Source organism: Littorina saxatilis, linkage group LG2 (genome assembly GCF_037325665.1).
Source record: "Littorina saxatilis isolate snail1 linkage group LG2, US_GU_Lsax_2.0, whole genome shotgun sequence".
In the NCBI taxonomy this organism is placed as follows: Eukaryota; Metazoa; Mollusca; class Gastropoda; order Littorinimorpha; family Littorinidae; genus Littorina; species Littorina saxatilis.
The window spans coordinates 96,803,478-96,825,063 of record NC_090246.1 but is presented as its reverse complement, the minus strand read 5'-3'; the positions used below and the strand labels follow the sequence as shown (position 1 = coordinate 96,825,063).

At 41.3% G+C, this 21,586-nt stretch overlaps 1 protein-coding gene across 2 annotated transcripts; it reads left to right on the top strand.

Annotated features, from left to right (window-relative positions):
• Positions 1 to 1,279: 1,279 nt before the first annotated feature.
• Positions 1,280 to 21,513, top strand: LOC138960254 (tetraspanin-15-like). 2 transcript variants are annotated; one of them, XR_011453930.1, is made up of 9 exons: positions 1,280 to 1,595; positions 3,412 to 3,597; positions 6,999 to 7,073; positions 10,628 to 10,723; positions 12,074 to 12,190; positions 14,086 to 14,136; positions 14,526 to 14,633; positions 15,397 to 20,205; positions 20,608 to 21,513. XR_011453930.1 is itself a non-coding variant. In XM_070332064.1 (8 exons), the coding sequence occupies exons 1-8, from the start codon at positions 1,455 to 1,457 to the stop codon at positions 15,481 to 15,483; spliced, it is 861 nt and encodes a 286-aa protein (XP_070188165.1). In that variant the 5' UTR covers positions 1,280 to 1,454; the 3' UTR covers positions 15,484 to 21,513. The 2 variants fall into 2 exon arrangements, 1 of the variants encoding a protein (XP_070188165.1); XM_070332064.1 differs by having other exon boundaries at positions 15,397 to 21,513.
• Positions 21,514 to 21,586: the final 73 nt, after the last annotated feature.

Genomic DNA, 21,586 nt, shown 5'->3' with positions numbered 1-21,586 from the left:
GTTGTAACTCTAAGCTTATGACAGCTAACACTACAGCAGATGACATGACAGGCCAAACAATACCCCCAATGCACTTCCAAGATATTTCAAAGACTCCCACAGCTGTGCTGAACTGAAGTCTCTCACCATTGAACACATCCACAACTCCTACCCCCAACGCCAATGGACTCATGTATACACTGACGGATCTGCCGACCAGGCTGTCAGAAGTGGTGGTGCAGGAATCTACATAAAGTACCCAGGAGGTCGAGAAGAAGAACACATCTCCCTCGCTACCGGTCTCTACTCCACCAACTTCAAGGCTGAAGCAGTAGCGCTCCAGACAGGTGCAGCCCACATTGAGCACAGTCCACTCTCCTCCAACAACGTTGTGTTCTTCAGCGACGCAAAGTCAGTCCTGCAGGCCTTAGACACTGCCAGAGACAAAGAACTGAATGACCTGTCATCCGCCTTGACCTCCCTGTGCAGAGCCCACACAGTCGTGCTGCAATGGGTCCCCTCTCACTGCAACATACTAGGCAACGAAGCCGCAGATACTCTGGCAAAGGAGGGCACTACGAAGGACCAGAATGACAGATCAACCACCTTCAAAGAAGCCAAGACCATCATCAAGGCCAAGCAACACAAAAAGTGGTTGCAGCAGCACCCACACTACAACAAAAACGACGCCTTTCACCTGCTCACAAGGTCTGAGCAGGTCCTCATATTCAGGCTGCGGACAGGCCACAACCGAATGAACCACCACCTTTTCACCAAGTTCAGAATTGGCCAGTCAGACCAGTGCCCTTGTCAAACAGGCAGCATGACAACGGAACACCTGCTGCAGACTTGCCCACTACACGATGGCCTCAGGAGCCAGATCTGGGCGGAGGCGACCACGGTGCAAGGGAAGCTCTATGGCAGTCTGGACGACCTACAGCGCACGGCAACATTTGCGCGGGGAACCGGCGTTTCCATCTGAGTGATCGACAAGAAGAAGAAGAAGATATTTCGTTTTTTGATTAGCATTTACAGATGGTAATGGCCAAAAGCATGTGTGCATGCTGATCACTGTACCGGAAATAAATAAATGTTAAAACTGGGAAACTTCAAATATTAGCATTTTATAATCACAACATTCAATAAAAGTCTTTTATAATTCTCATGTGGTCAGTGTGGACAAAAAGGAAAAGATTTGGAAGAAAACTTGTTTGTATACATGTAGTTAGAATGCACTGTGTGTGTGTGTGTCACCGTGTGTTTGGCAATTCATATTATGTAAGGTGACATCTATAAAAAAAAAATCAAATACAATGTCTTTAGTTTCAAGCGCCTAGAGATGTTTTTGAAGAAAAACGCTGAACAGGAAGCAAGGATCGGTTCCCTCTCCGCCCTAGCTTTGCGCAGCTACCCGTGCACGACTCTCAGGCTTCTGGTAATTTGACTCCGCCTGGGTCCCCACGATCGATGCCAACATGGCTGACACCGAAGGGATGCAGAAGATGCTGCCGGAAACGGACACTGCAAACCGCAAATATGTACGCCAACCGCTGTGTTCTAGGACGGCATACAGCTGCAACAAGTTGTTCCTCTTCATCTACACTCTCCTGTATTTGGTGAGGCTTTTTTTCGAGAGGAATTTTGTTTGTTTACATGCTTGGTATCGCGCTCGTCTCTCACAGAGAGGAAAGTGACTTGTCCGTGGCACTACTGTCTGCATCGCATTGATTATGATGCACTGGGCCACCAGACACTCAGGAAAATTGCTTGTGCAGTCGATCAATTCGTGGCGGCATGGCCGTTGTCGGTCCCTCTGCTGCTCTGGACTATTGTGGAAATGTAAATGGTGATGTTTCTCACCAGAGTTGTAGCAGGTGCGCTATATAATTTCCAATCCTCTAGGCACGACTGGAAATGACAGTGATTTGTAGAGGAGGGGCAGTCACTGTTGTCACAGTAAAACAACCAGGTCACACACTGTTGCTGCGACAATGAAAAGTACTAGCAGGCTGTATTGTTGACATGCATGTATACAAGAGATATGATTTTGGGCAAGTTTAGTCATTCCATGATTGTATAGTTTATATATATATGGTTGGGGGGACATTTCTCGGTTTTATAAAGTGAAATATATGTTGCCATTAGACGCCAGTGCATTTTACTGCAAATTACATCCTTGATTCACTTTTGCTTTGGGACTAACACCCCCATGATTAAGTGGGCACCCAGCTCGAGTGGCTGTTCCGCAAGGACTGGAATGCTTTTTCCAAACATGTTAATTGTAACCCAGGATTCCATGAATGCTTCATAGCATGTTGCTGACTGCTCTGTTAAAAAACCAACTTATTATATCAGATGCAGAGGTGACCCCCCCCCCACACACACACACACACACAATTAAACCTTGTAATAACCAGTGCAGTAATTATAAGTATACTGATTTGCTGTCAGCGTGATTATGCCTGGTCTGACACGAGGAAATCCATATGAGCACCCATGCAAACAGAGGATCAAGAGAATGAAATTATCATCAAATATTGTGGCAGAATTTTCTCTATGTCATTGTCAGTGTTCTAGCCTTGCCCTTAGAACTGAAATATGATATCAAACATATATATAAACTTTTTAAAAAAAAGAGACAAAAGAATGAGGTTTACATGTGTCATATCAGGTAATGTATATATTTTGCAAGCCTACATCAGTACATGATTTATCTGGCTAGTGATGAGAAAAGAAAGAAAAGTTACATGAGAATAATTAAAGATTAAGTGAATGATCTGGAATTAGAAGTGTGGGAGACACATTTTATTTTTGGAATTTTACTGTGTGGTAGCAGAGGGTATCTTTAAAGGCATATGTACGCGCTCCCGTGTTTACAAAGTGTAGTTTGCCCATAATCGATGTCAAACGCACCATAAGACCATGTAATGACGATATGTCGCCATGCGCGGACCATATACATGCATTACAGCTTGTTCTAGCCTCTGAAAAAGTGAGGATGTCAACAAAGACGCGGAGTTATTTCCCTTGCGTCAACGTTCCCTCTGTTGGCAAATCTATAAATAGGACGATCTAGATCAAAATAAAAATTCAAATATCTCAACATTTAAGGGGTCCTAGACCACAATATCTTGCAGGGAACTTAATTTAGCATGTCTCCAGCTGTTGGTAAAGCAATTAGCATGTATAGTCATCGAGTACATATGGCTTTAACAAAGGAAGATAAACAGAAGATGCAAAGATGTTTGTGCATGTGTGTGTGTGTGTGTGTGTGTGTGTATGGTGCTTGCATGTGTGTGTGTGTGTGTTTGTGTGTGTGTGTATGGTGCATGCATGTGTGTGTGTGTGTGTGTGTGTGTGTGTGTGTGCGCAGACAAAGTTTTTCATGTATAACAGTTTTTCACTCACATCAGGGAATGTTTTTTTCTTCAGTTTGTTGGGATCATTCTGGTGGCGATAGGAGTGCTGGTGGAGACCCATCGCCAACGGGTCCAGGCTGTGAACAATCAGCTGGCGTTGCCTGTGGCGCTCCTCATTCTTGTGGGGCTCATCATTACCGTCAACGCCCTTGTTGGAATGGTCGGCACTCTCACCGAAAATGTCTTGCTGCTGAAAGTGGTGAGTGTGGTATTTCTCAAACGAAGTGTCTTGCTGCTGAAAGTGGTGAGTGTGGTATTTCTCAAACGTAGTGTCTTGCTGCTGAAAGTGGTGAGTGTGGTATTTCTCAAACGTAGTGTCTTGCTGCTGAAAGTGGTGAGTGTGGTATTTCTCAAACGTAGTACAGTAGAACCCCTCTTTTAGGACTTCAACATTTGAGAAAATCAGGCCTTGAAATGGAGGGAGCCTTGAAATGGAGGGAGCCTTGAAATGGGGGGAGCCTTGAAATGGGGGGAGCCTTGAAATGGGGGGAGCCTTGAAATGGAGGTAGCCTTGAAATGGGGGGAGCCTTGAAATGGAGGTAGCCTTGAAATGGAGGGAGCCTTGAAATGGAGGTAGCCTTGAAATGGAGGTAGCCTTGAAATGGGGGGAGCCTTGAAATGGGGGTAGCCTTGAAATGGGGGAGCCTTGAAATGGGGGGAGTCTTGAAATGGGGGGAGCCTTGAAATGGGGGCAGCCTTGAAATGGAGGGAGCCTTGAAATGGAGGGGGCCTTGAAATGGAGGTAGCCTTGAAATGGGGGGGGGGGGGGAGCCTTGAAATGGAGGTAGCCTTGAAATGGGGGGAGCCTTGAAATGGGGGGAGTCTTGAAATGGAGGTAGCCTTGAAATGGGGGGGAGCCTTGAAATGGAGGTAGCCTTGAAATGGGGGGGGGGGGGGGAGCCTTGAAATGGAGGTAGCCTTGAAATGGGGGGAGCCTTGAAATGGGGGGAGCCTTGAAATGGGGGCAGCCTTGAAATGGAGGGAGCCTTGAAATGGAGGGGGCCTTGAAATGGGGGGAGCCTTGAAATGGGGGGAGCCTTGAAATGGAGGGAGCCTTGAAATGGGGGGAGTCTTGAAATGGGGGGAGTCTTGAAATGGAGGGGGCCTTGAAATGGAGGTAGCCTTGAAATGGAGGTAGCCTTGAAATGGAGGTAGCCTTGAAATGGAGGGAGCCTTGAAATGGAGGGAGCCTTGAAATGGAGGGAGCCTTGAAATGGAGGGAGCCTTGAAATGGGGGGAGTCTTGAAATGGAGGTAGCCTTGAAATGGGGGGGAGCCTTGAAATGGAGGTAGCCTTGAAATGGAGGTAGCCTTGAAATGGGAGGAGCCTTGAAATGGGGGGTAGCCTTGAAATGGGGGGAGTCTTGAAATGGAGGTAGCCTTGAAATGGGGGGGGGAGCCTTGAAATGGAGGTAGCCTTGAAATGGGGGGGGGGGGGAGCCTTGAAATGGAGGTAGCCTTGAAATGGGGGGGGGGGAGCCTTGAAATGGAGGTAGCCTTGAAATGGGGGGGGGGGGAGCCTTGAAATGGAGGTAGCCTTGAAATGGGGGGGGGGGAGCCTTGAAATGGAGGTAGCCTTGAAATGGGGGGAGCCTTGAAATGGGGGGAGTCTTGAAATGGAGGTAGCCTTGAAATGGGGGGGAGCCTTGAAATGGAGGTAGCCTTGAAATGGGGGGGGGGGGGGGCCTTGAAATGGAGGTAGCCTTGAAATGGGGGGAGCCTTGAAATGGGGGGAGCCTTGAAATGGAGGTAGTCTTGAAATGGGGGGAGTCTTGAAATGGAGGGAGCCTTGAAATGGAGGGAGCCTTGAAATGGAGGTAGCCTTGAAATGGAGGTAGCCTTGAAATGGAGGGAGCCTTGAAATGGAGGGAGCCTTGAAATGGAGGGAGCCTTGAAATGGGGGGAGCCTTGAAATGGGGGGAGTCTTGAAATGGAGGTAGCCTTGCTACATCCCCGCCCCATGTGTGCGAGTGAAAAGTGGAGAGTGAAAAGAGAGCCTGACAAAAAACAAAAAAAAGATCAGTGTATGTGCGCATGGGATCACATGGTGTGTGTGTGTGTGTGATGTAACTCTAAGCTTATGACAGCTATACAAGTGTTCTGGACTGCAAATCTGATTTTTCATCAAACTGCACTGCATTGGTACTTAATTTTGTTTAGATGATGAATGCTAGTGATTGGCTGAAAGTCAGCCTCTACGTTGCACATATCCTTTCATAACAAGTATACTTTCATCAAGTCAGTAGACCAGTGATCTGTAGTGTCCTTTCTAAGTAGGTAACCCCCCCCCCCCCCCTCATCTGATGAGCCTCACATGACAGGTTTCACTGCACTATTTTATGTAGGGAAGGTTTCTCTGTATCTTCCATGGACACAGAAAATGCTTGCTCTGCATCTCTGTAAAGTGAAGTTATTCTACTAGCAATGGGTTGCCTTAAACAAAGAAAAGAGAAAACAAGAGGAGAGTATTGTTTTCTTGCAAAAACGCTGTGGAGCAATTGATTGTGTCTGGTGAAATTCAGTGGCAGAATTTTATGTTTTTTAATGCAGCATCGACCCAGCATTGTGCTGCAGTTGTTTCTCTGTGTCTTTGTCTGTGTGTATGTGTGTGTCTGTGTGTTTGAAAATCTGTTATTTTCTTGTGAAAGATTCAGAGAATGCCTGTTTGTTTGTTGATTTGTTGTGCGTTCAAAGTCTTCTTTATATCCGTTGACGTTCATTGTGAATGAAAACGAAAAGAATAGTTGTCATTGTGGCCAATAATATGTCGAATTTAGACCTGCCTTCTGCCAAGTCAAATTGGTCCAGTCAAAGGATGACAGTGGAACCTCGTCTTGAGACCCGAAGGTTTAAGACTTTCTTGCTTTCTCAGAATTTCCTTTTATAATCCCTGGCCCTGTTAATGCTGCGTCGCTCATAAGAAATAACGGTTTTAGGTGTGACGAAAAAAAGAACAGGGCCTGAGTACGGTGATAAATACAAGACTTATTTTACAACCATTTGAAAAATACATACATCCCCCGTGGCTGCCCGCATAACGAAATCGTTTTTCTCGTGTTTTGAACTTGCCAGTGTTACAGCACAGAGCAGAGTCCGTCCCGCACTTTACTTTGTGTACATCACGTGGCCACCCTAACACCTGCACAACGCAACATTTTCACGAGAAAAACACGTTTATTTGTTTGCTTTGTCTGTATTACACATTTCTATTTACATTTACCACTGACACACCAAATTGTATACTTTAGTTTGCAGGTGAATCGTTATCATACAAAATAACGTTATCACGAGACGAACAGAGATCTCAGAGATCGTCTGCTTCTCAACTGTTTCGCGCTAATCGTGTAATATCTATTTTTGCGGAAACCTCCCGAAGAAATGCAATCTCAGCGGCTTCCACCTGCAACATAGTCGTGCTTATTTGGAATGTGACGTCCTGTACTTTGTCACTCACACCTATCTCGAAAACTAAGCCTCGCACAGAACCAGCGCCCTTCCATTATGTGCCTTTACCTCCATTTGAAGACGACCTAGTTTTTAAGGCCTGATTTTCTCAGATGTTTTGGAGGTCTTGAAACTGATTTTTGTGTCTTTCTTTCAGTTCCTGGTGGTCACTGTCATTGCTTTCCTGATCCAAGTTGCCATTGGCATTATTGCTTTCATCTACAGAGAAGAGGTGAGTCTTCTGCATTGTTAAACATGTGTACAGTCTAATTTGTGTGTTTATCTCAAGTAATGTGAAACGTGTTTGAGGCCTTACTGTTTGTTAGTTTCCGTCTTTTTTCTTAATTTCTGTTTGTTTGTTTTTGATGTTGTAATTGATTTATGGACTTTATAGCCTTTTCTTACTGAGCCTTTTAAGGTCAGACTTTTCTGTCGGCTTCTTCTAAAATGTGTACATTCAGGAACAAGAGCAACAGGCTTACAGATGAAAGCAAATCAATTTTGATTCAATGAGATTAACTAAGTTAAGTACATTCTCCACAGCCTTGTATTCCTTTCACCAGTTGCTCGGCAACAACAACAACAATTTGAACAACAACCACAATAACAGATCTCCCAGAGGCTGACAATGACATACATGAGAAGATGGAGAAAGAAAGCAGGTGAAGGAAGACCACACACACACAAAAAAGTAGAAAAACTGCAACAGAAAGAGGATACCAAAAATAAAAAGCTTTCTATGAAGTCAAAATAATGTGATTCAGGCATACCTACACAGTTACATTTTGTGTTTGTGTTTTCTGACCTTTTTGAGAAAAATCTGCGTATCTATTTGTCAATGTCCGTTTATATTTTCATTTCCTTCGTTTACTCGTTTAATAGAAACAACAAAAACAAGAGCACCACCAACAACATCACTACAACCACCAGCAATAACAATAACACTAGTGTTCTCACTCTCAGAACAAGAACAAGCATGTCAATATAGTGCTAATGCAACTCAAGGCCTCTCTGGCAGGGTCCACTGAGAGGGGGAATAGTGGCAAAGGGAAGTTGTTTAAATGATGCAGAGACATACAGAAGCGCCCTCCGATCAGGCTGCCAATACTATTGCGATGAAGCCAGCGCTGAACCATGTATTGATCTGATCTCTTCCCGCAAATATAGACCCACAGCCTGGGAGAGTGTCGAACAGATCTTAATCTCTTCTAAAACCCTTGGCACAGAGCAAAACACTTACTGTTCATGTACTGCTGTGTCCTTTTCTAACTCTCTTTTTTTTCTTTTTTTCTTCTGGCGCTTTTTTTCCTTCCCCCTGTTGTTGATTTTGCTTTGTTGTCAGTTTTGTGCAATATTGATGGAGCTTGTTTTCAAAGCAGGTCAAGCGTGGTTTGGGAAATTCTGAAGTTGCAAGTTGTGTTTAGAGTTTTGCATGAACAAGAAACGGCTGTCCCTGTCCTTTTCATTTTTTGTTTTGTGTTGTTCTGTTAAACTTTGTGGTTGTAGAGATAATTCAGAATTCAGACAAGCATGCACTTTTCTGACTTGTTACACCTATATATATGTTGTTGGAAACTGAAAGAGACTTGGAACGTACAAGTAGCTTCTTAATTCCACTTTGAGTCAATAACATGAATGTCATGGAATGAAACAGACGGATGGACAGTGTTCACAGAATGTCAAATTTGCAGAAGCAAGAACATTTCAAAAGACGAAGACTGTCAAAGTCGCAAAATCCAAAGAATTTTGAAAGGCAAAGACAGACTGACAGAAAAAGTTCACAGACTGACAAAGTTGAAGATGTCAGAGAATGTTGGAAGGCTAAGTCAGACAAACTGACAGACAGACAGACAGACAGACAGACAAAAAGAGTTTAAAGAATGACAAAGCTGTGGAAGCCAGAGAATGTTGGAAGGCTAAGAAAAAAAAGTAGCATTCGATTAACGCCACAAAAAACAAGACAGCGAGTGTTAGAAGTCCAAGAAAAGACCGTTTGATTGGCTTTATGGCCTTGAGGGCAGGGGATGAGATTTATTAGATGGAACGTTCGCTGCCCATGATATTGATTCGCCTTGCCTGTGGCCACTCGCAAACTGGCCTGGGATTTCCATGCTTTTGTTGCTTGTTGCCTTACATTTGCCTGTTGCATTGCCATGACTTGTGTGGCACCAGGGCGGTCCCTTTTATGCCCCCCGCGGGTTAGGGGGAAGAATTTACCCGATGCTCCCCAGCATGTCGTAAGAGGCGACTAACGGATTCTGTTTCTCCTTTTACCCTTGTTAAGTGTTTCTTGTATAGAATATAGTCAATGTTTGTGAAGATTTAGTCAAGCAGTATATAAGAAATGTTAAGTCCATTGTACTGGAAACTTGCATTCTCCCAGTAAGGTCATATATTGTACGACGTTGCAAGCCCCTGGAGCAATTTTTTTATTTGTGCTTTTGTGAACAAGAAACAATTAACAAGTGGCTCTATCCCATCCCCCCCCTTTCCCCGTCGCGATATAACCTTGAACGGTTGAAAACGACGTTAAACACCAAATAAAGAAAGAAAGAAAGAAAGGTCCCTTTTATGAGGTGGGCTGGGGGTAAAGGAATGGGCAGAGAAAGGAACAATCCCTGGCCAGCCCCCTTGGGGGTGAGTGGAATTGAATTGATCAGGTTACTGCTTACACTGTCCTCTTCCTTTTGTGTGAGGGAAGACTGGAGTCACAGAGTCTGGTTGAACTATTGCAGGAATTTTACGTGTAGGAGATGATGACATATGAAAGAGCGTAATGTTGAATATTAAGTACGCTCATTTTAAAACAGTAGTTTGCTTCCTTCTTGCACAGACAGAAATACGAATGTCTGTTAATGAGATTTTTGTTTAATCTGCGTGTGTCGTCAGCATCTATCTATATATACGGCTTGTGTCTGTGTGTGTGTGTGTTCGCGATGCACGGCCAAAGTTCTCGATGGATCTGCTTCAAATTTGGTGGGCATATTCAGGTAGACCCCGGACACAACCTGGTCGATGAGAATTTTCAACACGTGCTCTCAGCGCGCAGCGCTGAACCGATTTTGGTTTTTCTGTTCATCTTCCCAGATCCATTCCCAGTAACTCTTCCTTATCTTCTCCAGTGTTTTGCGTTTATCTCCCTTCCTTCGTGTGGCGTCAATCCATATTCCCGTTACTATTTTTAGAAGGTCACTGTCCACAATGCTCAATCCATATTCCCGTTACTATTTTTAGAAGTTTTCCTTCGTGTGGCGTCAATCGCGTACGGTGCGCCACTCACCCGGCAAAGCCGGGTACCCGGCAAAGCCGGCGTACGGTGCGCCACTCACCCGTCTCTACTTCTTCCCGGCGAAGCCGGCCACCCGGCGAAGCGGGTATTCATCTAGTTTTAGATATATACCTACAAAAATCAGCATCAGTACATTATGTTAATGTGCAAGCATTTTGACAGTACTTTTAATGGCCTACTGTCACAAAGCATTGGGAGTTTTTTTTGTTATTTAGACCCAGGTGCTGTAATTTTTAAGGTAAACCTCATCCCCACCCAATTTACCTTTAGTAGTACATTTACACTGTACTACTAGGGTTCAAAAGTCGACTGGGTAATTTTGGAGGAAATTGAATTTCTACATTTGGAGTTGGTATTCTAAAATCAAATATTTCTTCTAACATTTGAGATCTGCTGAAGATTGTTCAGTAAAACACATTGTAATTTTGTCTCATATTAATTCAGACTAGCATTACCAAATTTTAAATTTGAGCGCGTCTGTAACGTCATGTTCACAGGTGCCCCACATCCTTGCGACACATGTGATGTTTGCAGTCCGTGGTTACGGACACAGCAAGGGCCTCACCCGAGCGATGGACTACCTGCAGACCAGAGTATGTGCAATTGTGTGTTCATGGTGACGTAGGAGAGAGGTGTATAGTCTGAAAAAGAGAGGGTAAAACAGAAGGGCCTGTGTGTTTGTGAGTGCCCAAATTCGTGTGCGTGTGTGTGTGTGTGTGTGTGTGTGTGTGTGTGTGTGTGTGTGTGTGTGTGTGGAAATGAGAGAGAGAGAGAGAGAGAGAGAGAGAGAGAGAGATGTGTCCATGTGTATGCACATGTGCTACATGTAGCAAGCATAATGTGCATTTGCTTGTGTAAAAGACAGGGAGAGTTCAGAGTTTGTGCGTGTGTGGTGTGTGTGTGTGTGTGTGTGTGTGTGTGTGTGTGTGTGTGTGTGTGGTGTGTGTGTGGTGTGTGGTGTGTGTGTGTGTGTGTGTGTGTTTGTGTAAAGCAGAAAAGGGAGACTGAAAATGAGAAGACAACAGGATATAGAAGAGAGCAGTCTGTGTCCTTTTGCCCTTGGGGCTGTTCATAAACTTCACCATCCAATTGATTGATCCTGCCTGCATTTCCACCTCCCCATCTCATTTTTTCTTTTCTGTCTTTGAGAGTAATAAGCTGGAATTACTTTTACCCTTCAGGGGGTCAGATGTTGTTCAGCCCGGTGAAACATATGAGTCGTTGACATGATAAAGGCACCAGGCTTCCGGTGCTCTGAGTCTGATGACAGCCATTACAGAGTGTCATAAATGTCCTGTCTCTATTAACTTGAGTGGTGGGGGGGGGGGGGGGGGGGGGGGCGGAATGGGATGAAATGTCAGGTCTGTAGTTGTCGCTGTGCGTGCCTGTGATGTTTCATGGTGGTAATATGTGAGAAAGTGGCGTGTGTGTGTGTTTGTGAATGTGTTTGTGTGTGTGTGTGCGCGTGTGTGTGTGTTTATGAATGTATGTGTGTGTGTGTGCTTGCTAGCGTGTCATTATTTGAGAGTGAGAGACTTGCGTGGGTGCTTGTATGTGTGTGTGTGTGTGTGTGTGCAGCATTAATGAAAAGAGAAATGTTTGCAGTGTGCTGTTCCTTAAACTAACAGAATAAATAAGAGAGAAAAACTAAGCACATTCAAAAATTAATTTACTTCCAAAACCACAAGAATGTTGAAGAAGACTATTCACCTCCTCGTTTGAAACACTTTCAGTCTTGATGGATCCAATTTTCTACAGATAGTTCAGGTGCAAAAACAGAGGGATCTGGGATCTGTGTAATAGTAGAAGGACTTAAATTGCTGTCCTTTTAAATATGCATATAATATGAGTGTGTGTGTGTGTGTGTCTGAAGGACTTAAATTGCTGTCCTTTTAAATATGCATATAATATGAGTGTGTGTGTGTGCGTGTCTGGGTGTGCAGTACCCATGCTGTGGACTGCGCTCATACGCTGACTACTCTAAGGAGAACCCTGACTATAGCTGCACCTCTGGTAAACCACAAGCATGCGGGGTCCCAAGCTCCTGCTGCACGACTGAAGTAAGAGTGGTCGTCTTTGTTCCTTCATCTTCTGTAGGACAAGTGTTGTTTATACAGTGAAACCCCCCTTTTATGACCTCCAAATATGTGAGAAAACAAGGTCAAAACAAGTCGCGTAAGGCGAAAATACAACATTTAGTCAAGTAGCTGTTGAACTCACAGAATGAAACTGAACGCAATGCAACGCAGCAAGACCGTATACTCGTAGCATCGTCAGTCCACCGCTCATGGCAAAGGCAGTGAAATTGACAAGAAGAGCGGGGTAGTAGTTGCGCTGAGAAGGATAGCACGCTTTTCTGTACCTCTCTTCGTTTTAACTTTCTGAGCGTGTTTTTAATCCAAACATATCATATCTATATGTTTTTGGAATCAGGAACCGACAAGGAATAAGATGAAAGTGTTTTTAAATTGATTTCGAAAATTTAATTTTGATAATAATTTTTATATTTTTAATTTTCAGAGCTTGTTTTTAATCCAAATATTATAACATATTTATATGTTTTTGGAATCAGAAAATGATGGAGAATAAGATGAACGTAAATTTGGATCGTTTTATAAAAAATGTTTTTTTTTTACAATTTTCAGATTTTTAATGACCAAAGTCATTAATTAATTTTTAAGCCACCAAGCTGAAATGCAATGCCGAAGTCCGGGCTTCGTCGGAGATTACTTGACCAAAATTTCAACCAATTTGGTTGAAAAATGAGAGCGTGACAGTGCCGCCTCAACTTTCACGAAAAGCCGGATATGACGTCATCAAAGACATTTATCAAAAAAATGAAAAAAAACGTTCGGGGATTTCATACCCAGGAACTCTCATGTCAAATTTCATAAAGATCGGCCCAGTAGTTTAGTCTGAATCGCTCTACACACACACACACACAGACAGACAGACACACACACACACACGCACATACACCACGACCCTCGTCTCGATTCCCCCCTCTATGTTAAAACATTTTGTCATAACTTGACTAAATGTAAAAAGGAGGGAGTCTTAAAATGGGGGTCAATTTACAGAGTATATGAACAGAAAATCTTTAAAAAAAACTAAGGTCGTTTTAAGAAGTTTTAAATTGTGGGGTCTTAAAGGGGGGTTCCACTGTAGAACATCTCTTGACTCATGGCTTGATGTGCATGAGAAAGAGCCCAACTGTGTGGGAACCAAGCGCAGGGTTAGACTGGTTTAAAACGGTATTTTTGTGTAATTTTTACCAAAATCTAACCAGTGAGTGGGTCCCATCAAGTTAGGCACACCACCCCAAGGCTGTGTTGTTCAACCATTAACCCTTAGGCTGGTTGTCGTGACATATCGCGCTACTTTACGTATACTGTCACCTGGTTGTCACGACATATGTCGCGCAACTTGCTCAGTCTGTTTGGTCGGTTCCGATTACCTCCCATGGATGCGAAAATGTATATGACCGTTTTTCTTTATTTAATTCACCAGTGGCTTATGTAAAATGTGTTACAGAATTGCACCAGTGTAAGGGTTAAAATGTACAGTGTGTGTTTGTGTGTGTGGTTCTTGTAAAACTTCAAAAGAAAGTGAGAATCTCAGGTATTCTTTTTACTTTTAGTCATGCAGATGATAAGAACATATCTGGGACTGGATTTCGTAAAGTGCCCACATAAGTGAATTATGGTTTTCTTATCAATTCAAGTGTTGCAAGAATGCTTGTGGGCTATTTGGATGTTTTTACATGAGAATGTATGTTCTTTTGCATGAATGTGGTACCTATGTGTGTTTGTGGGGAAATGTGTGTGTTTCAGCATTTTGGTGTCGGTTCACGTCTCTTCCTATTTGTGTTGGCTGTCGAGTTGTTTTGGGTTTTGTCATATTTTTTTCAGAGTAAATCTGTGGCAACAGTTCATTATAGATTTTTATTTTTCAGGCTGCAAGGGCACAAACAGCTTGTGGATACAACATAGTTGGAAATCTGACAGTGAGTGAAGGAGATGATTGTGTGTGTGTGTTCGGTGTGTGTGTGTATGTGTGCATGTACGTTCGGTGTGTGTGTGTGGACACATCATTTGACAGATCATTTAATAAAATCTCTCTGTAACAGAATCAAATTGTGACGTTGAATAATTGAATGCTGATATTGATTGTTGTGCTGGTGATGTTGCGCTAATGAAAAATGATTGATACAAAAGTATGTTCGAAGTTTGCAATGAACAATCTGCATAATTATCAAACTGCACAATCAAGAAATTCAACTCGTTCGTTGTGACTTAAGAACATGAAGAACCTCACTGTTTGCATCAAAGTTTTGACTGTGTCAGGTTTAAAATAATACTTTCTAAGTGACTGCTCTTTCAATTTTCTTTACAGGCTCAAACCAAGGTGTTCACTGTGGGCTGCACAGATTCTTTTGTACGGTGGTTAGCAGAGCATCTGGACTTGACAGGAGCCATTGCACTGGGATTTGCGATTCCACAGGTACATGTACCTTCTTTACCTTCAGTAGCTTAACTGGATCTAGGAATGAGCGCCTCTGGGGTGATAACGTGAGACAACTCCTGTGATCTTGCTGCGAGGTGGCGCGAGTTACCAGCCGAAAGAAAGAAGGGGCATAACCTCACCAGAACCGACCATTGTCTGTTTACCGTATAAAATGCACGACTTACACATGAACTGTTACCAAACCGATATGCTATTTGGGACCAATGCAAGTTTGTTTCCTTGTGTGATCTTGCCGCGAGGTGGCGCCAGTTACCATCCGAAAGAAAGAGGGGCATAACCTCACCAGAACCGCCCATGAAGATGTCTTTTGAAAAAAATCTAAGCAGTCTGTTGGGAATAAAGTAGAGCTGAAGATATGACATTTCTGGTCTTGGTCTACTGTCATTGTTGTGTGGAAGACAGAAAAACAAAGTTTAGTAAATCGGGGAGACTTGTACAGTTTGGAGGTGGGTGGAATGGGTTTAGGACTCCAGTGCGTTCTATATATGAAAGATATCTCACCTGGCTGCAGATGTTGTTGGGGCTGAGTGATGTTTTTTTCTCTCCTCTTGATACCCCTGATCCCAGATTGAAAATAAGTTTTCTTCAAGGGACAGATCCCTTTACCAGTCTCTCTGGCATTTTTGTTTTGTTTTGATATTTCTTCGATTTTAATACTCTTTTAATTTTGATATTCTAAAACAAAATTAAAAAATATGTATTCTTTTCTTATTGTCTCATTTTTCTCTCTGCGTTGCAGATCATTGGAATCCTTCTGGTCTACTTCTTTATTCGACGAGTCAATGAATATCACATGGGGTACCGCGTGGGCCAGTACTTTGGCTGAGCAGCAAAATGCAGGAGGAGCAGCAAAAGGCCGTATTTCTTACTGTTAGTCTGCGCAGCATTGCAGTAGGAATGTTTGACACATACCAAGCACACGGCGTAATTGTACAATACCATATACTGTAGCGCATTCCATTGGCTGTTGCATGCTCGGCATGGAAGGAAAGGAGAGATTTTGGTAGTACTCTTTGTAGGAGTCTGTTGAATCGTGCAGTGCAGTTTTTGCTGTGTGCTGCAAGAAACTAGTCGTAGTGCGTTGATGTTTCAGGAGATGGAACGAGGTGTGTTGCTTTTTTGCATTGTCACAACTAGCTGAATTCCTTCAGGGAAGAAAACGTCAAAGGTTATTACAGACACTGTTTTAAAGTCAACAGCACATCATTTTACCTGTACTTTCATTTATTAGAATCAGTGATTTTATAGAACATGTTGATGTAGCGTGAATATTTAAGATGTTTTGAATAGATGTTCGAAGTGTGATGCTGATTTTTGAAGTGTTAAATAAACTTCAAGAGGGGAGTGTGATAGGACAATAAAATCCTCTCATCCATATTTTTTTCTCCATGATTGTATTCTCTGTTAATCAACAGCATTGTGTAGTAATACTGTGAAAGTTGAAAATTAAAAAAAAAGAGCAAAATGTGACATACGAGCCATGACAGCTTCGTTGATTTAGTAAATTAAAGTTCCTATTGAACGTTGATGGTCTGAAACATGTGAATAAAGCAGAGGAGTCTGTGTTTAAGACAAATGTTATTCGCACAGATAGAAATGATTTGAACTGGTAATATATTGGGTGTGTTGATGCAGTTTTCTCTGTGAACAGGTGGTTTTAGTTCTAGTGCATCTCTGTTCAGCTTGTGGTTTTTATATCTCATCTGTAACTTGGATATTATCGCATGCACTCAATTTTGATTTACGGATGACCCATTGCCCACTTTTGTTCTTTCCATCACGGTCACCTGTTTATAAGTTACAGCTTCTGTTTCATACATTGAGGAGCACATTTGACTGCATGTATTTTAGAAAGATTTTGTTGACGCAAAGCCATTTTGTACAACTTTTGTAAGCCACATTAGGTGCCCTTTGGATAGTTTACTCCTCTCACTTCCCAAGTTTGTAAGTTCTATTTCTATGGGGAGAAGCACTTATGCTTTTTGTACAGTATGAAGAATTAGTAGTCATTTATGTGACATTCTAGTCAAAGGTTGAAATTTTTTTCTGACATTTTGTGCACCTTGTTTTGTGCTGAAAATCTTTCAGAGTTACAAGTTTTCTTCTTTATTTCATGGACAAAAAATGATCACAAACCAACCCTAGACAAAAATAACTTCTTTTGTTTTGGGATAGAAAATAAAAGTTGAATTAAAACGCTGTATTTGCTTGTCTGCGCTGGAAATGATTTTACAGTAGACGACATTCTTTGACTGGCTGATTCTTTAAGTGCGGATCGCTTTAAGTCTGTGAATTGATAGTTGTAATGCTTTTGATGTATATCAACGCCTCTTGTGATCTGATGCTTAAAATGTGTACAAACAGTCATTTCCCATGTATGTTTGCTGTACATAAAATGGAAGAGCTTGTTTGTAGTTATTATTTCTGCATTCTACTCTTCAGAAAAAGCTGTATTCACTATTTGCACTAACATTTATTATAAAGTTTGTCAGGACAGGGAAAAGTAACATGCATGTAAAATGACTACCGGGTAGATAGTCAATGTGTACTAAAATGTACTTGCCTGTAAAGTTAAAGAGGAAATGTCGGGAAAAAAAGTAAGAAAGCAGATTGTTTCGGTAGCATGGTGTATTTGATGTTTTTCTTCTTTTCAAAATTTTTACATTTTTACTGGATTTTTCATTCGGACTTAAAGAATTGGCCAGTCAGCAGTCTAAGACTAACCAAAGTAGGAAAATAGAAACTGGCATACTTTTCATGTTCAACATATTGTATCACCGAGAGATTCAGTTTCACTTGTATAGGATGTAAGCAAATGTGAACACCTGACCAAATAGTGAAGTTTTTAGAACATGAGAGTTTTCCTTACATTTTTTAATCCATATTCTGTTGGTGCTTTCGAGAGAAGTGTGCAAATTTAACTTCATTGAAAGGAATCTTTTGAATTTTGACCTTAATTTTACAGTAGATTTTCAAGATGTAATGATGATACATTTACGCTGGAGTGCATATATATTGATATTAGTTTGCAGCATTTTCTTTTTTTGATCTCTTATTCTTAATGTTATGGATATGAGCTTGACTTGTCTTGCTTATTCCTCTTTCCTGTGCTCACATGTACTAGTGTTGCTTTTACACCTCATCAGAGAGAGAGAGAGAGAGAGAGAGAGAGAGAGAGAGAGAGAGAGAGAGAGAGAGAGAGAGAGAGAGAGAGAGAGAGAGAGAGAGAGAGAGAGAGAGAGAGAGAGAGAGAGAGAGAGAGAGAGAGAGAGAGAGAGAGAGAGAGAGAGAGAGAGAGAGAGAGAGAGAGAGAGAGAGAGAGAGAGAGAGAGAGAGAGTCTGTGTTCTTGCCTTTGTGTGCCAGTGCTTCCCTGTGTGTGTGTGTGTGTGTGTGTGTGTGTAAAAAGAAAGGACCTTATTTCATTATTTTTGTGCTACTTTGTGACAGAGAGCTTTGCATAATATGACTGCTATTGATATTTCTCTTTTAGTCCTGTAGAGTGCAATAAGCGTCCGTGTGACAGTCCCACTTTAACTGTTTCTTATAGTATGCATACATTACTTTTTCCTTTTCAAGGAAATGTGTAGGAATAAAACCTCCTTTGCAATAGAGATATTGGCAGTAGTTTGATCGTTTGATAGTGGTGGACATATGCTCATGAATATGTTAATTTTATGACAGGTGCTGTTACTTACTCTATGGTTTACAATTTGAAATGTATTTGTAGAATTTAAATTTTTAGGTGAATTTTTGTTTTTTTTCTTAGAGTGGTGTTAGCAACAACCAAAAAAGTGTTCTTGTACACTGATTTTTTTGCAATTGAAAAGTTTGCATTAGCAACTTTATACATATAGGCTAATAAGATGCATATTTATTTGTGTAGCCTTTTGCCACCTTAGAAAGTAAGTCGAGCCTGACTGAATCTGTTCCCTTTGTTTTAGTGATCAGGTGACTGAGACAGGGAAATGTAATGTGTTCAGGAACCACATTTATACAGAATGACCGTGTAATGAGCAGGTTGTGCACAGTTGTGAGTCTGCCCACAAGCTTTGGACAAGTAGGTTTCACATGCAAGGGTGAGATGTGATATTTTATGGTGGACCACTCAAGACGATCCTTAGAGCGTGCGAATATTATGTACGTACCATGTTGGTTTAAACTGTTTTATTCAACGTTTGTGCATTATTTACAAATAAAAAACGCATATAGAGTAAACAACAACAAGCATAATGCTTATAGTACCATGTTGTGTAAACATTGTACTGGAAAACAGCTGTTGTGAGTTAGTTCCATATCTGTAATGTACAGATAAGTGGTATGGGTATGTACAATGAGATCATCCTATCCAAGATTGATGGTACCAGGGTGGGGTGGGCCAGGTAGCTCAGTGGGTAGAGCGCTGGACTTGTGATCCTAGGATCACTGGTTTGAATCCCGGTTGGGACGGACACGGGTCAAATTTATGTGCCGACTCTGAGACTGTATCCCTGTCCCAATTCCGTGTCACTACAGTGGTGAAAGTAAATGAAAGTAAATAAAAATGTCATGACAGCTGTCTTTTAGCATTAAAAATGTGAAAACTGAAATGATATCGACTACCAGTTGATATTTTGTTTTACAGACTTGTAATATTATATAAAGACAGTAAATGCTGATAAGCTTATCACCTGTATTTTCACCTTTTTATAGCATGTGTTTACTGGATATTGAACGTGATCAATGAAAGAAAAATAGCTTTGCTGTTACTGTCATTTTTACTTACTTTTACCTGTTGTCTGAATCTCAACTAGAGTTTATTTTTGTCTCTCAAACATTTTTGGTACTTCTCTATTGAGTTGCTATTTTGTTGCTTGTAGGCATTCTTTATATTGGTTGTGCAGTTGTCTTTTTGTTCTTGCGTTAATTATACAGTTTCCTTGGAAAGAGCAGATAATTTACTGTTCTGTTTTTGAATGTGTGCATTTTTGCAGCTTGTTCACTAAAGTGAATTTCAGCAGTGCTTATGTATTTGCAGCTGCTCATGTCAGTAAAATGTTTGCAATTTATTTAACACTTGCACAAATAGGTTGTTTCCATAGCAATGGTTGTTGTAATGGCTAGTTGTGTTGCATCTTTTCGGAGCATCTTTCCATATTTTCGTAGAGAGCATTCCACAGCAAGCTTCATTTATTTACAAAAAAACAGACACTTTGTTGATTCCATTGAGATGTTGTGCAGGGTGGTTGTATCCCTTTCTGAAACATTCTGTAAAAGGCTGGTCTTTTTTTTCTGCAGTGATTTTTACTGTTGCGTTAGTTTAATAGAAACTCATGGCTAGTGCGAGCATTTGACTTTTTTGTTTGTTCAAATAGCAAAGATTATTTTAGATAACTCCCTGGATTTGTTATGATTATTTTCTTCTATTTTATTCTTCTTATTTAGCATCTTCAATCATTTATCAAAAAGCCCTTATAAGATATGCAATTTTGAGACTTTTTTGTTGAGTTTTGTATAGTATTTGCTTGCAAGGTGTCTTGCACTTGTGAATAAGTGGTACATGTACCACAGGTGTCTCGCCCCGTGGGTTAGGGGGAGTCCCATATTGGTTGGGACGAGAAAGAATTTACCCGATGCTCCCCAGCATGTCGTAAGAGGCGACTAACGGATTCTGTTTCTCCTTTTACCCTTGTTAAGTGTTTCTTGTATAGAATATAGTCAATGTTTGTAAAGATTTTAGTCAAGCAGTATGTAAGAAATGTTAAGTCCTTTGTACTGGAAACTTGCATTCTCCCAGTAAGGTAATATATTGCACTACGTTGCAAGCCCCTGGAGCAAATTTTTGATTAGTGCTTTTGTGAACAAGAAACAATTGACAAGTGGCTCTATCCCATCACCCCCCTTCCCTCCGTCGCGATATAACCTTGAACGTTTAAAAACGACGTTAAACACCAAATAAAGAAAGAACCACAGATGTCTGAAGTCAAAAAGAGAATGTGTAAATTCTTCTTTCAGTTTTCTCTTTTTTATGTGCTTGAGGCTCTTTGTGAAGTTTGATCTTAAAGTGATTTTTTTTTTATAGTAAGGCATCAGGCTTTTGTGTATCTGAGAAAGGAAATGAGTTTCCAAAAAAAGTATATAACTGATACATGTAGTATTCAGTACTCTTTCTGTGGTAATGAATCCTGGACAAAAGATAAGAATCGACCGTAGAGCTACCATGTACATTTTGGGGAGGGGGACGGGGGGTATGGTGGCGGGGGTGGAAATGAGGATCCATCTGACAGTTGGTGTTGATTTTTATCATAACTACCTGCCTATCAATAGTGCGAGGCAGTCATTCCACATACTTTTGTACTGCTGCTGTGGAAGACATACCTCATATCTATCATGCAATTATTTAGGACAGTTTTCTTGAAATGTTTTCTTCTTTTAGAAAACAATTATTTCTGATTTTCTTCATCCCACCATCAATAGACTTAAAAGTAATTATTTTTACCAGTATTGTTAAAAAAATAGCAGTTTTGATTTTGTTTTTACTCACTTCGTCAACTTTACTTCTGCAGACAATCAATGAGTGGTCGGCAAGGTTTTTGCATCGTTATTTCTGTTCAAAATGTTGGAAATGTATTTGTCAGATTTATTTTTATCTTGACATATTTTGAGTCAGTTATGACAGGATATGACTTTGTTTCAGTACCTCTTTTGTGCCAGTCATAAACTTGAGTTCTTTACAGCTAAAGTTTGTTCAGGCACATGCCATGCATTGTACAATATTATATTAAAAAACCGCATTGAACAGTAACAGTAGATGTCACTGCTTTCTCTTTGTATTTGCTACAGCTTTATATTTGTGCTAATAAATTGTTTACAACTTTATTGAATTCTCTCTATGTGTCTGTGTTTGTATTTGATCAACGACCCCGTCATTCGGTATGGCGTTCATGATTTT

Coding starts and splice junctions, on each gene's coding strand:
- LOC138960254 (XM_070332064.1), top strand. CDS start 1,455: ATGGCTGACACCGAAGGGATGCAGAAGATGCTGCCGGAAACGGACACT. Junction 7,074..10,627: donor CTTTCATCTACAGAGAAGAG/GTGAGTCTTCTG, acceptor TCATGTTCACAG/GTGCCCCACATCCTTGCGAC. Junction 14,137..14,525: donor ACATAGTTGGAAATCTGACA/GTGAGTGAAGGA, acceptor TTTTCTTTACAG/GCTCAAACCAAGGTGTTCAC.